Genomic DNA, 17008 nt, shown 5'->3' on the forward strand with positions numbered 1-17008 from the left:
ATTAACCCATTTATGCCTAATGGGCTCTCCGATTATTCTAAATTGGATCAATTTATTTCCAAATTTAGGGATGTCTAGTATGTTTATTTCTATAATTAGAATATTTCTTACAGAAATTCCTTTAAGCAAACAGCGCATAATCAGATGAGACGCCGCATCATGCGGCGTCTCATCTGGGTCTAAGCTGTTTGCCAAGACCTTTTTTTCTAGACGCTAGGCATAAATGGGTTAAGTGGTACTGAGCACAGTATACTATTGTTGTTCACGGATTTTGGTTTTGGGTCGAGAATATATTAAACACATGCCGACACACGGCGGTTAGAATCCTCAAATCATGATCTGCATTATCGGTGCGTCAGTATCCCGGATTGTTTCATTATGTTGATAACTTTACCGATCCATCATCGAAACGTGCGTGCGTTCTCGAAAATAAAGCATCAAAATAAAATAAACAGCAGAGCAGTGTTCATGACGTTATAACGCGAATATAAAGAGCACATTAACAGATGATAAATCGACGGAAAACACTGGTTTCATCTTCAAAGAAAATTTGATGTTATTTAACTTGGAAACAAATTCAACAGAAAATTGACCGATCAGATTATATGTGTCTCATTTCATTAAAACAGAAAAAAAACATAATAATCGTATTTAAACATACAAATGAAATATATAGGTATGATGAAAACAATAAATTAGCATCCATAACTATAACATCATATTTGTAACTCACACTAAAATAAGTTTCACTGTCTAACAGTGTGGTATTTTCTAATATATTGACCGTGCTATGTGAAAAAGGGGTTTAATGCATGTGCGTAGGAGAAAAAGCTTAACCGAATACCTAATAAAACCAAATGAACCGGTTTCTAAACATGGTGGTAATTGGCATGTTGGTGATTGGCATGGTGTAGATTGACATGGTGGTAATTGACATGTTGGTGAGTAGGATGATGGTAATTGAAATGTTCGTGATTGGCATGATGGTAATTGGCATGGTGGGGACTGGCATGTTGGTGATTTGCATGTTGGTGATTGACATGTTGGTGATTGGCATAGTTATAATTGGCATGGTGGTGACTGGCATGTTGGTGATTGGCATGTTGGTGATTGGCATGGTGGTAATGAGCATGTTGGTGATTGGTATGTTGGTGATTTGCATGGTGGTAATTGCCATGGTGGCATGTTGGTGATTGGCATGTTGGTGATTTGCATGTTGGTGATTGGCATGGTGGTAATTGGCATGGTGGTGATTTGCATGGTGGTGATTGGAATGTTGGTGATTGGCATAATGGTGATTGACATGTTGGTTATTGGCATGTTGGTGATTGGCATGTTGGTGATTTGCATGTTGGTGATTGGCATGTTGGTGATTGTTATGTTGGTGATTGTCATGTTGGTGATTGTCATGGTGGTGATTGGCATGGTAGAGATTGGCATGGTGGTGATTGGCATGGTGGTGACTGACATGTTAGTGATTGGCATGTTGGTGATTTTCATGTTGGTGATTCGCATGTTGGTGATTGGCATGTTGGTGATTGTCATGGTGGTGATTTGTATGTTGGTGATTGGCATGTTGATGATTGACATGTTGGTGATTGACATGGTGGTGATTGGCATGTTAGTGATTGACATGTTGGTGATTTTCATGTTGGTGATTCGCATGTTGGTTATTGGAATGGTGGTGATTGGAATGGTGGTGATTGGCATGTTGGTGATTGGCATGTTGGTGATTGGCATGTTGTTGATTTGCATGTTGGTGATTGGCATGTTGGTGATTGTCATGGTGGTGATTGGAATGGTGGTGATTGACATGGTGGTGATTGGTATGGTGGTGATTATCATGGTGGTGATTGGCATGGTGGTGATTGGCATGGTGGTAATTTTCATGTTGGTGATTCGCATGTTGGTGATTGGCATGGTGGTGATTGATATGGTGGTGATTGGTATGTTGGTGATTGGCATGTTGGTGATTGACATGTTGGTCATTGTCATGGTGGTGATTGGCATGTTGGTGATTGGCATGTTGGTGATTGGCATGTTGGTGATTGGCATGTTGGTGATTGGCATGTTTGTGATTGGCATGGTTGTGATTGGCATGGTGATGATTCGCATGGTGGTGATTGGCATAGTGGTGATTGACATGGTGGTGATTGGCATGGTGGTGATTATCATGTTGGTGATTGACATGTTGGTGATTGGCATGGTGGTGATTGGCATGGTGGTAATTGCTGACATGAGTGAGGATCTGCAAACAACAAACTAAGTAACACAACATATGTTACGTTAAATGTTTCGTCCATTTTTAAATTAGCAGAAATGGTGTCAGGTTGGCAAATTTTCGTTGTAGTTTTGTGTTTTTTGCAAAGAAATAGTTATATGAATCATTTGACGATTCAAAAACCGAAAGTTAATAAAGCGTTACAAACGCGAAACGATTGCATTCTTTGGAAAGTTTTGTTGGTATCGTTATATGTTGGTATTGTTATATTTTTTGAAATGTCGAGGATTTCTTATATAGAGTATAAAAACAATCATGGCGGTATATGAAAGGATGGCCGAGTGGTTTAAGCGCGAGTTTTTTTACTCCAATGGTCATTGGTTTAAGCCCAGATGTGAATAATTGTGTGTTTTGCTTAAATTGTATTGCTGTTTTTTTTACTGAAACTCTGTATAGTACCGAAGTTTTCATTTTATTTAAAGCACTTAATGACAAACTTCAAAACTTGCCAAAATCTGTGAAAAGGTCCCTTTAACAAACAGAAAAAGCCTATTGGGATGAAACATATCAGGAAAGAAGGAGGAATCGTCTGTGAATATGAGAAATCGTCAGAAATCTTGAAGGAAAGAATATTATTTTTTGCATCCTATTATAGATTGCAAATTAAAAAAGATATATCAAATGAATAAGTAAAGATACATATTTATAAAATGTGTTATTAACAGTTCTTATTAGCATTCTATAATCACTTCAAATGGAATTCATAATCGCTTCATAAAATGTTTGTTAATGCTATCTAAGCCAGTTATTTAAAATGGAAAAAAAAAACCATATGGCTTATTACATTAAATTCTTACCACGTGTCATTACAATTTAATTTGAACATAACTGATGTCTGTAAAGTCTGGTGGATATTACGACCAATTGACCATACTTGTTATTCCAATACGAAAAAAACTTATTGAGAATGAATCCACATAATTATAAGGATTTGTTTTCATAGACAAACGGGTTTAATCATACAAAACTCGACATAAAACTCGTAGAATACCACACTGTAAACGTATTTTCAATATTTTACCAACATAACGCAAAGGCTTTTCTTGAAGAACCTCAATGCATTCGCCTTCGCTTATGAAACCCTGCGCCAGTGAAAATTCCCATTTCAATAACACGGTTCCACTGTACAGAAATTCCCATTTCGATAACACGGTTCCACTGTACAGAAATTCCCATTTCGATAACACGGTTCCCCATTCAAAAGTGCTGAAACTTGAATGTTAAATATGTTTTATTCTTCAGCTCTCGCCGCTCGGTTGATTACAAGGTGGTTTATTTGGGAGAACGACGCCACTAAGGTAAGACTCGTGACCCTTCAAGTGGGCTTGAAAGCACCAACGAATTGTTCTGAATAAAGTTTTTATGTTAATGATTTAGACTAATTACAAACCATTTTGCTTTGCAACGACTTTTTCACAATATTGTAATTTATTTTGCATGACTATACTTATTTAATAAGATTTGGAATAAATTATGAAAAACTTTATATTTCGTATGAAATTTGTGTCGCTTAACTTAAACCGTGTAAAAATTGTGTCGCTTGAACTTAAACGGGTGTTTTGTTAAGCAATTTGTAAATATCAACATACTTAACATATGAGTCGCGTTCTGAGAAAACTGGGCATAATGCATGTGCGTAAATTGTCGTCCCAGATTAGCCTTGCAGTTCGCACAGGCTAATCAGAGACGACACTTTCCGCTTTTATGACATTTTTCGTTTAAATGAAGTCTCTTCATCTGGGACGTCACTTTACGCACAAGCATTATGCCCAGTTTTCTCAGAATACGACTCATATAATTACCGAGTCCACTTGAAGACGCCTATATGTTTTTATACGATATCATTCTGTCTCTCGGCTATCGTAACTGACTACCTACCGCATCGAACCAGCAAAAGTGCCCATTTTACTTAAGCTAACGTGTGCTTTTTGATAATTATTATCAGTAAACACTTGCAATAACATAATTATAAGATGTCAACATTAATTTTCCATTTGCCCGTAATACACATATTGTTATGGATACATGTCTATTAATACCTGAACGCGGCTTCTGGCATTGATTATGTTCTTGCGAACTCGTGTGGTGGTCATTATTCATAATAATGCACTGATGATATCATTGACCACGTTCGTGTGATAATAGACCATTGCCGAATACACAAAATGGTATAACAACAGATCAAAAGATTTGCGTGTTGATGAAGCTTGTTCAGACTAGTTCTAAATATACATTATTTGTGGATACACGTCGCTACGAATGGAAGCATTATACTTTATTAAAATGACAGAATGAGAAGATTTGCATCACTAATATTGATTTATGCTGCTTTGATTTATTTCTGATAGGGCATATTCCGTTCACAGATGTTTAGATTCGGTAATGGAATAACATAATATAATTGTATGAGCGTCCGTCTCTATAAATGACATATTAACAATTTATTGATATTTTGATGATACTATTTATAGATTGTATTCCCAAAATGAATATTGTTTTTGTTAATATGACAAACAAGATTGCATATAATACACGCCGACACTGAAAGGACATTTCACATTAACTTTGCACGATCCCGTTCAAACTTCCACTGTTAAATGCCTAAATCTGCAAGTGATCGTCTAGAAGGGTATCTGAGATACAACCAGTGTGGTTATACTTGACCAAGCATAAATGAAATAAGTAATAAATAGTATCACATTAACAGGTTTTTACTCATCATAATTATATGGGGTATAATCAAATACTAAATACATGAAAATCATTTCAACAGGCATTTTGTACTTATCATTTTCCTATGGTAGATAACTACTTATATATATATATTTATTTATTTCCACATAAAAATTAAGACATTTTTTCTTATAATTTTGAGTATTTTACCATTTTTGCTAGCTTTTCTAGTCCTCAACATAGGCGGATACAGGCGCGTCCGCCCCCCCCCCCCCCCTAAAATCGCCACATTTAAGTCAATTCATTTGATGTTTCACATTTAACTAGATCCAAATCACCTATTTAAACTCATTTGTCTTCTTTTTCGTACACAACATTTCCTACTAATCACAGACAATCGCTAAATGTTTAAACTTTAGACTCTCTGTCGCCCGGTTTTTCAAGTGGAACTTTGAGATTCTAAGGCTTGACATGCTCGAGAAGTGGTTGTCAAAGCCTTCAAAATCACTTAAATCGTGGAGCTTCCGGGGGCGAAGCCCCCCTGGAAGCCCCTAGCAGTGCTTTTCCCGGCACCCACCAGGGGCCCTTACAGCCCTGGACCCCTAGCAAATCTTTCAATATCCCGCCCCCAACCAGAAATCATGCAACCGCCCCTGCTCAGGTTTGAACTTGAGGTCAAGAGCCGAAGATCTTTGTAAATGGAAAACGTAGTTCGCAATACTGAAAGTTTGTTACATCGCATGGTGAATTGCACAGTTTGTTACGCCGCATGGTGAATTGCACACAAAGTGTTTCTAATGATTAAATCAAAACCATAAAGTATAATTGATAAATTTATGACATCCGTTTTATTAATTGCCGTATATTATGCAATTTTATTACATTCCATACCCTGTTTCCCATGTAATATAACCATTACGATTATTTTATCTTACACATGTGTAATATACTTTTTAAGCGTTTTCATTGTCTTAGTTTTCGTTCGATTGACCGATCGCATTTTGTTATTTTGCTGAAATGATTCACGAAATGTAAATAACATTTGGATTTATCATTATGTTTGCGTACATATTTATTTAAAAGCATGTGATAAAAAATATCTGACACTCGTTTTCTTTTCATACCATATTTATTAAACTCGTCCAGGAAATTCGTTAGTATGCTCGCCAAAGGCTCGCTTACTAACAAAATTGTTGAACTCGTTTAAGATAATATGGTATGATATGACAACTCGTGCCAGATCCTATATATTAGTTACAAATTAGGTGCTGTAGGTTTTACGAAAGAAATGTGATTAATTTCTGTGTTGTGTTACAGTAGGAATTAACTCCTGTCGTTTTTTAGTCGAAAATGGTCTTCATGTTGGCAGTGATGTCAGTTCTGATTATTCTATAATGACCACAACACTCCGTCGCAAGTGCTTACTTTACGCCCACCGTCAGTCACTAATTGACACATACACATAAATATGACCCGTTGATGGATAACAAATATTGACACAGCATATAGTTATGCTATTAACATGCCATATCTTCGCATAAACGGAATAATAGTTCTTTATAATGAACCCCACGTGTTCTATCGGTACTTTACAGTGTCTACAGAACCTTAACGCATGGTTCTTGAGGCTCATTATGATTTGCAAGCTTTATAAATTGTACTTGGGTTCAGTGATTTTACTATAAAGTTATGCCCAATAATAATGTCCCTTTAGAAGACGCAGGGGTATGTTATTGCCAAATAGTCCGCACAGGCTAATCAGGGTCGACACTTTCCGCCTAAATTGGATTTTTGCTAAGAAGAGACTTGGTTTTAAAGAAAAATGTCATAAAAGCGGAAAGTGTCGTCCTGATTAGCCTGTGCGAATTGCACAGGCTAATCTGGGACGACACTTTACGCACATGCATTATGCCCAGTTTTCTAAGAACACGACAAATATAATGACGATCGTTTTATGATATTTGGTAGGTGGAACACATACTGGGTTTATTCAAGGTATTACAAATCTGTCAATCATAGAAATAAAACAAATAAAATGGAATCAATGAATATTAAAATTGAACAGTTGTAATATTGTTGTTGATTTGTAGGCAAACATCTTTTGAAAAAAAAAGTCATGCAAATTAATACACAAAACATTTCAAAAGTCATATGAACATGATTATAAATGTAAAAGTTTAAGTTAAAAGGGTTGTTTTCAAAATTAAACAATAAATGGACGCGTTCATATCAAGCTAAACACACAAGTTGAACATGCAAATATAAAAAATATTCTTGACTTCACCAACAACATTTGTCTCATGAACATTTGTAAGCAGTGACAGTCATCACAGGCATACTATTGATTAGCTATCACTAGACCTATCAGGTATGTCAGATATGGCTTAATAACATACTGGTTTAAGTTTATAAATTTTAGTTTGTGAAAAAAACACGCACATTTCACCTCCTCCATCGGAAGCGGAAGCGCCTTCCCAGTTACCCGATAACATTTCCCCTTCTGAGCGAGGCACGCGCACTTCGTTAAGAAGATCAATTTTATTACCAACCAGAACGCATTGAACATAAGTTTTTTTTCATTTCAGCCAAGCTCTGTTTAAACTTTGTTTCTTCTTCAAAGCTGTTCCTGTCGTTGACGGCGCACACCAGAACGACCCGTCTTCCCACCGCGTGCCCCTCTTTCGTTGACGGCGTAAATCAGAACGAACTTTCTGCCCACCGCAAGCGCCCCTCTCTCGATGACGGCGTTTACCAATATATTACCGCCTGCCCACCGAACTTGCCCCTCTTTCGTTGACGGCGCACACCAGAAAGAACCATTGGCTTACCGCAAGCGCCCCTCTCCCGTTGACGGCGTGCACCAGAACGAACTGTTAACCCACCGCACGTGCCCCTGTCTGTGAATTGTCCACTTTTGAAATAAACATATTGCAGAAAGTGTTGGGAACGTGTTAGTGTTTTGCATATTTTCAATCATTTGCTCTCCTTATACTGATACTGCACCCAAAATGTTTAACAAAAAACCATGCAACATGCAAAAACCTATTATTAATGATTGTAGTAATGGATTTAATTAATGTTCACGCCTCAAATATAATTGTGCAATTCGTCTTAAGAAATGAGTATTTAAAAACATACAATTCACTTATTTGTATACTGTAGAGAATAGCATGAGATGAAACATATTAAATTGATATACGAATCTGTGCAGATCTTGTCAGTTTTTTTTGGCGTGAAATCAGACGTACTTGCGGTACCCATTTAATGTTCAGAAAATGAATTTATTATACACGAGGGGACCCAAAAAACAGATCGTTTGCGTGCGAAACTTATATTTACAACTAAAATAATCATACATGTATAAAATATAACGTCAAGTTGTAAACATTTACGAATACCGGGAATAGACACTCTGATGCGTATTCCAGATTTCGACGCGAACAATTCAGATCAATGTCTCTCAATGACTTTTTCGTACACATAGGTGTCTTGCAAATAAACGTCGAAATGATATTACAAAATCAAAGGCAGGAGCTCAAACATCATGGCTAATGACATGCACGCAGATACTTTAATTGTTCTACCATATTGATAGTATGAACTTAAATTTAAATTTATTTCACTCAGATACAGTATGCGAGTACCCACTGTTAAAATTGCTGAAATACATCTCATCGACATTGATAATTATTGATGATTGAAAATTCAGTTTAAGTAAGTTTTAATATTGTATTCATATATTTTCTGAAAATCGCGCTAAACATCAGTTACCCGTGGTGTTAAGATCAACAGGCTTGTAGTCGATTGTCTTCTGATGCTTACATGTGCATTCTGAATTCATAGCAAATATACCCCGTATCCTTGGAATGTATCGAACTACTATCCAAGTAATAAACATCATAATCTCACGGCTCCGTCGATTCAAGCTTAAAATACGCTATAAACGTCATTTATGTGTGATTTACTGCCAAATTGTGAAGAAGCAATTTAAAGTTCTGATTGCGTTATCTGTTATTGTTCAACAGTATGCGACTTTTAATACGTTTGTGTCTGGATAGGTCTCCTCTGGATATTGCTGCCGAAATCAAAGATATTCAATTATTAAATTAATGTGTTCCACTTTAGTGTTGATGGGCTGTTTGTTTTTATGTAAAATATTTTGTTCAACGATAGATGACTTTAACTTTGCAGTTATATTAAACATGTGATTGGATTTAACTGTTTTATTTTTGCACGAACAAATGTTAAATTCGTTTCTTTTCTTTTCTAACTTTTATCTGAACCATAAAAGGAATGTTTGAATGCTTAAGAATAATTGTGATTTACACAATGCTTTAACGTGTAACAAAAGCTATGGATTTAAATGGTCCAGCTTTTATTTAAGATACTATTATGGCCGTTCGAACTATAGACATGAAGATAAAATTGCGAAATAAAACTTTTCATCTACTGAGATCTTCGGCTCTTGACCTGACGTTTAATCTGGAGGACATGCTAGTCCAAATACCATAAGAAAAAGGCGATATTGTAGTAGAAGGAAGTGAATTAAATTTTTAGGACGAATATCCTTTGAATGCTTTTACATACGATGCGATCATAGTAAAAACTACAAGACATAATTGTCTTTATTTTGTTGTGAAAATATATATAAGTAGTTATCCACCATAGAAATATGATAAGTACGAAATGCCCGTTGAAATGATTATTATGCATTTAATATCTGATCGTACCGCATTCAATTCTGATGAGTAAAAGCATTCATGTAAGTATACTATTTCTCACATGCCTGTTAATGTGGTAATTTTTATCATTTATTTCATGTTTGATTGTTCAAGAATAACGAAACTGGTCGCAGCTCAGATTCCTTTTGGAAATACAATCCATAAATATTTTCAATACATATTTTCAATAAACAATCAATAAATCGTTATTGTAATATGCCATTTTATAGAGATGGGTGCTCATTAAATGATAGTATACTATTCTATTTCCAAATAATATTCCCTATCAGAAACACATTAAAGCATTCATACAAATACTGGCGATTTCGATGAATCACATTACGAACTATTTAATTCTGTTATTACAGAAGTAGAAATTGTGCAAGATGTGAAATAATTGAATCCCGTAAAATCGAGTGCGAGTTAATAATTAGCGAATCATATTAAACACATTATAGAAAAATTCCTCCATATATAAAACTCATATTTAACAGGCTATTTACAGAAGACGCCTTCTCAGAAAGTTAGACTTTTTAATTTTAATACTCATACATAAAAAGGACTTAAAAATAGTCCAGATAATTAAAGGAGGATTTCACTTATAGATGTTTAAGCAAAATGTATATACACATATTTTACAAAAGGTTTTCGTTTTACCTTGAAGCATATGATAAAAAAACAGAGTCGCATGCAGGTTTCCGAAAAGGATATTCGACTCTTGACACTGCGTTTATTTGTATTCAATAATAAGTAAATATTTTTATCATACCGCTGCAGTGATATCTGCCTGGTATAACACTGCCAGATATATTTTTTAATATCAGTTCAACAGGCAGTTCTTATATCAGTCGATGATAGGAGGTAGGCCACATTACACGGAATCATCTATAAAGTAATCATTTTTAGTAAAATCGAATCAGATTCAACAAAAGAAACAATTTGATACCAAGATGTAATACATTTTAAAAACAAAATGCAACACAAACAGCAAAAACATGTTTTATAAATATTAAGCGCAAATGCTCATGACGTCATTATTAATACGTCAAACGACAAAATAGAGAATACTAGGTTAGCGTTGAATACAGAGAAGTTTATGTTGCGAGGCTTAGAACGCCGGAAGCGCGAGCCTTGGCGAGCGCTTTCGGTGTTCGAGCCGAGCAACATAAACTTCTCTGTATTCAACGCTAATCCTAGTATTCTATTTATCCCATTTGATTTTTTCAACGTGACATTTAACATAAATAGATCTTATAACCTTAACAATAATTTTAATTCAGTCATAAAAGCGCTTAAAATCTAACAAATGTAACCATGCGTAGTGATATACATGTATTTGTTCTGGTACGCAAAATAGTCTTTAAAAAATTCACACACAAACTGTAAAACAAGTAAAAAATATCACCATATGCCTACATTCAATTTTACGCAGTATGCGAATTTTAACACATTACGACCGCGAAAAGAAGATTTTACTTTACTATAATTCATTTTATTTTCGAAAGAAAATGATCAAATCCAATATGGCGGCGATTGCTCCTGACAAAATGCTGTCGATGTCAACATACATGTACACCATCGACGACCTAGTTCTGGCTACCATAACTTTATGTCGCTTTTTATGATTTTTGACTGGCGCGACTTTGTACAGGTCTTTCAATACTAAATAAACTGTACGCTGAAGTTTCTTTAGCTATCGAAGACCTTGACAATTTTGACGAGTAAACAGACAATTGCAGCGACTGACACTTTATTTGACAAAATATACAGGGCAATACGTTTTCCGACTTCGGACGAATTTAAGGACGCGCAGAACGTGTTTTTTATAAAATGTTATGGGTATGCCGTGTGTGATCCGATGCATCAATGGCGCCCATGTTAAAATCATTTCCCCGAGAACAGGGAACGACAAAAGTACAAGCAAAAATCAAAACACGTAAGAACTAGTATCTTACCTTTAATTATCCTTTAAAATCCATCTAATAATCCATTTAACTCAATAATTGACGATTTTGCATCTAGGGTCTTTAATAATTATTTTAGCATAGTTAAATAAAGACCCTTATGCCATTCTATCACTTTATTCAAATGAGTTTATGAACGCGATAAACTTTCTTCTTCGTCACACGCTACGTCATGTACTCTACATTACTGCTGTTCAAATGAACCGGAGCAGTTTATCTAATAATAGCCGTTGGTAAACTCGGTTGCATTTGCAGATTTCTGCATACAAACATAATTATGTTTAAACTTGCACAATGTTTTATTTATCTATGGTAAATGCCCTTATTGTACGAGAAAATAATTTAATATATAAATACACAAAGAATGGAAAACATTCCAGTACACAACAGATAAATAAGTAGAAAATACCCGTGTACAAAATGGGACGTTCCCAATTCCAGTGTGGTGCTATTTTTACCATCTTATACTTTACACAGCTCTATGCCTAACGTGAATTAAATAGGAAAGCAAACATAGCAGATTATTCATGAACTGTGCGATATGTGTATGGCTTGTTGTACATTCTTAATATTTAAGTTAAATGTCAAAAGTATATGCTTTGGTTATAAGCAATGCACATTACACGAAATAAGGAAAATGTGATCAATTGACAATTCAGATATGTCGACATACAGTACATGTAGAAAAAATGTGAAATAAGTCGCGTTTATAATAAATCGTCAAAAAAATGAGGAAAATGACGCAACAAGTATGCCATTTTATGACGCCATCAATCAGCTGATTCATTATACGGATGGCGAAAAATTATGTCATATGACTAGTTTTAAAGGTTGAAGGTCGTATAATTTTGAAGCTTAAGTTTTGTCGACTTTGTTATAAATAAAAAAATAACAAAACAAAAATCGTGTAATTTCATATTTTATTTCAACATTTCTTTTGGTGAATATGTCAGATATATGTTTTTCTGCAAAATGTGCACATTTTCTTCTAATGGGTGACCTTAAAATTCGATCAATGAACCAAACAATATCGACCTAATTTTAGCGCATATCGCATGACGTCATTTAAAAAGTAGTCCGTGCACGCGACAGGTATATTCCACAGTGTTGAATACAAGCAAGTATATCCCACAACGTGTTATACCGTCAATGTCGCGGTGAAAATGGGATAAAATCCTATTCCTTCCCACTAAAAATTCAGATTTAGCGATTTGTTCATTATTTCTTTAAAATCGGGGACGTAGAGGTATGATAAACATAATAGCAGGTTACTGTCTGATCTTTTTGTAATATATAAGGCTCGGAAAGAATAAAATGTTGTTTTTTTAAGCCTTGTTTGATATATTACAAAAAGATCGGACAGTAACCTGTCATTCTCTATATATCTTAAACAAGAGCTGTCACCATAGGACTTATGCCCCCTATAAACGCTTGATAGAAGTTATGAGCTTTTTTTGAAACCTAAACGCAGATTTCGAAACCTAAACGCGGACCCTCAGTTCAAGGTCAAGGTCACAGGGGTCAAAATTTGTGTGCGTATGGAAAGGCCTTGTCCATATACACATGCATTCCAAAAATGAAGGTTTTATCTCAAGGGACATAGAAGTTATGAGTATTTTTCGAAACCTAAACGCAGGTTTCGAAACCTAAACGCGGACCCTCAGTTCAAGGTCAAGGTCACAGGGGTCAAAATTTGTGTGCGTATGGCGGGCCTTGTCCATATACACATGCATACCAAATATGAAGGTTACATCTCAAGGGACATAGAAGTTAAGAGCATTTTTCGAAACCTAAACGCAGATTTCGAAACCTAAACGCGGACCCTAAGTTCAAGGTCAAGGTCACAGAGGTCAACATTTTTGTGCGTATGGAAAGGCATTGTCCATATACACATGCATACCAAATATGAAGGTTATATCTCAAGGGACATAGAAGTTATGAGCATTTTTCGAAACCTAAACGCAAAGTGTGACGGAAATACGGACAGACAGACAGACGGACAGACAAACGGACAGACAGACGGACAGTCCGATCACTTTATGCCCCCTTTTCTTCGAAAGGAGGCATTAAAAGAAAAATATATGTCGAATTTGTAGATTTTAAAAAGGCATTTGATTACGTCAATAGGAGACGGCTTCTCCTTGAAGAATAATGTTGGTAGAAATCTATTTGTGGCTATAAAAGCTCTATACAAAAACGTTAAAACACAAGTTAGTTCGAATAATCCCGTCAGTGATGTTATTGAATGTAATATAGGATTACGAAAAGGCTATAATTTAAACCCTATCTTGTTCTGTTTGTATATCAATGAATTATATGAATATTTAAAGACCAAAAACATAAGAGGTATACAACTTACCACATATTATGTTGAAATATTCATTCAATTATTTGCTGACGATGTAGCATTTGTTTCGGATACAGTTTAAGGTCTACAACAGCAGCTAAATTATCGTCACGAATTTATATTGTCTCAAAATTAAATGTCAATGTGGGTAAGACAAAAATGTATTAAAAAAAGTTGGTCGACATGCTTTAAATAAAAAATGGTAATACAATAATGCAATATGGGAATGTGTACAAGGACTTTATTATGTAGGTGTTCATTTTTCGTCTAGCTTATGTCTATGCTTAAAATGGCAGAAGACATGTGTTGTAAAGCAGAACGTGTCATTATATCTATATTTTATTCCCTATACAACTATACGCCTATGCCATATCATTGTAACTTCAAAATTGTTGATGCTAAAGTGATGCCTATTTTATTATATGGATCGAAAATACGGGGGCTAAAAATGAAGATGTAGAAAGAGTTTACATCTGTTAAAGATTTATGTCAGCTCCCATGTACTCTGGTAATATTGTTATTATAGGTGATTTTGGTAGATATATAATACATATTTATTCATCTATGAAAGTTATAAAATTATTGTTACGAATACTGGAAACACAACATTCCCGTTATATTAAAAAGTGCTATGTAATGTTGAAATGCTTAAATTACATGGATCATAGGTTTTGTCCTTTTAGCCAAACTTATATTGAAAATGAATTTAATTTTCTATTAATATGCACAACAAACTAAGATCTTCGAGAAAGGTATATAACCATTAAGTACTATACACCCGCTACAATTAATTTAATATAATCATGGACTTTCGGGAAAAAAGGTGATCAGGAGTACTGCTTATGTTCTTGTATTATGCTTCTGATAGAAGAAATGCTTTACTGAATAGCATTTAATTATTGTGTGAATTTTGTGGCTATACGATGTTATCTGTACTTGCAAGGGCCGGAGGCCACATATCAATACACATGCAATCTTGAGAAACAAATCAAAGCAGCATTAATCAATGTTAGTGATGCAAATCGTCTCAATCTATCATTTTAATCATGTATAATGCTTTTCGTAGCGCCGTTTATTCAAATATTATGTATATTAAGAACTAGTCTGAAAAAGCTTCCTCAACACGCAAATCTCTTGATACGTTGTTATACCAATATAGTGTTGCTGTCATATACTGACATACAGCTAGTGCACATAAAAAATATATAACTACGGTCACGACTAGTTGGCACTTATCGGTTATTAATCAGTTACCCCCTACATTTTTCCACTTAATGGTTTATCATAAAAAGGTGACATACCGTTGATACAATGTCGTAGCCATTGAAATGTATTATGCTTGTTTGGCTGTTAAAGCTGAAGTTCATCGACCTCTTTAAAAACAAGTTATTAGTCATTTCGTGTAAAAATAAATTGTTTCGCATTTAGAAACGAATTGTAGCCATATGAAAACCAGAATACTTGGCTTTTGAAAATTGTCATTGAAACGACAAATCGCAGTTACCATCTTCAGCAAATTGCAACTTAGCTACAGCGTTATTTAGCAATAACTGTATTAATATTACTGTGATGTTTGCTGATTTCTGAAGTGATGGAAGTATACTGCTGACATTATATGATTAAAATGCTGTACACTCAACATAAGAGAATCATAGAAAGCAGAACTAACACACACTATTTAGCTATAATTTGTATTCTAAATTTCATATCTTTCACTTTGTTCATTTTAATCATGATTTAAGAGTGTACCTTATTAATGCGCCCATAAAATGCTTCCGTTGCCGTCATATTTAGAGGTTGTGCAATATGTTCAAGAAATTAATAAATGTATAAGTTTATAGAATTGCAAAAAACAACCGTTTAAAAACATCTTAATTAGCTTTGCACCGTTGTACACCACTTTAACCCAATTAATTGAGTTGGAATACGTATTTTTTGCACCGACCTATGACATATTCAAATAGTGACTTACACTGTTCTGCCAAAACGAATTTGTTTTGACGACCCAGGATGTAAATGGAATTTAAGGTATTCAATTGAACGTTAGCGTGTTTCATGTAAGCCAAGGTTTTTCGAGTATCAGTATAATGCAACTGTCTCGGTAATTTACTCACAGTCGTCACTTGATAGTAAACATACATATTTACATTCGGCTGAAGATAAGATTATTGATGATCCAGCGTTTAACTAGACTAATAGTTTTACGATGTAAAGGTTGCTCCAAGTCTACAATACAGAGTGAAAATACATACCGGTGTAGCTCTTCTCACAAAAATGTTTGGAAAGAAATAAACTTGAAAAAGCGTGTTTTATTCCAATTAAAGTTATAGTATGGGCATTTTTCACTGTTGAATTGAGTTGAAAAGAATTAACAGGTCAAAAGAGTAAGTTAAAATGTGATTACTGACCAATTATCTGCAACTCATCTTGCTACCAGTTGTTTATAAAAATATATTTTATATTATATATTTTACGTGACCCACTCAGTCCTGTAAGTCGAAATGATCCGTAAAACAAAATGGTGTCTTTGTGTCGTATAAACGAATCTGCACTAAAACTAAATTTAGGTTTGTACATGCGTGATAAGTTGTCAAACGAAAGTACGGTTGATATTCAAATGCATTATTTTTCTCTTTCCGGGATATTGTTTTAGTATGTTCATGCTGAATTAACAAATATAAGTGTATATGAAGTGAAAACACCAAAAATAAACAACGGTTGCGATATACACCTACTGTTAGATGCCCATAATATCACTTTAAATAAGAATGGTATTTCAACAAAGCTTGTAAAATGTGTGCTTGTGGACGGTATTTTAAACAAATAATCAAGTTACGTTAATAAATATATATAGAGCATTTTAGGACAGTGTTTTTGAGTATTTGAATTTATATGATGAGTTGAAGAAAGGTTTATACTGCGACAGTGCGAGGCTTGTCGATTGGTTTTATTATAACACGTGCCTGACCATGTGAGTCCTTTAAGAAACTGTACCATTAAGTAATCTGTCTGATATAAACAT

The 17008-nt window shown here is 34.7% G+C and overlaps 2 protein-coding genes across 2 annotated transcripts in view; both read right to left on the reverse strand.

The window, feature by feature from the left end:
- Positions 1-1059: 1059 nt before the first annotated feature.
- LOC127831924 (mucin-17-like) lies at positions 1060-2220 on the reverse strand. Its single transcript, XM_052357042.1, has one exon. The coding sequence runs from the start codon at positions 2218-2220 to the stop codon at positions 1060-1062; it is 1161 nt and encodes a 386-aa protein (XP_052213002.1).
- Positions 2221-12545: 10325 nt separating this feature from the next.
- Positions 12546-17008, reverse strand: part of LOC127836674 (ras-related GTP-binding protein A) — a 378726-nt gene continuing 374263 nt past the window's right edge. Inside the window, exon 9 of the transcript XR_008028870.1 lies at positions 12546-12674. The gene's annotated coding sequence lies outside the window, so the exon portion shown is untranslated. The remainder of the gene's footprint in view (positions 12675-17008) is intronic.

Source organism: Dreissena polymorpha, chromosome 1 (assembly GCF_020536995.1).
Source record: "Dreissena polymorpha isolate Duluth1 chromosome 1, UMN_Dpol_1.0, whole genome shotgun sequence".
Taxonomy (NCBI): domain Eukaryota; kingdom Metazoa; phylum Mollusca; class Bivalvia; order Myida; family Dreissenidae; genus Dreissena; species Dreissena polymorpha.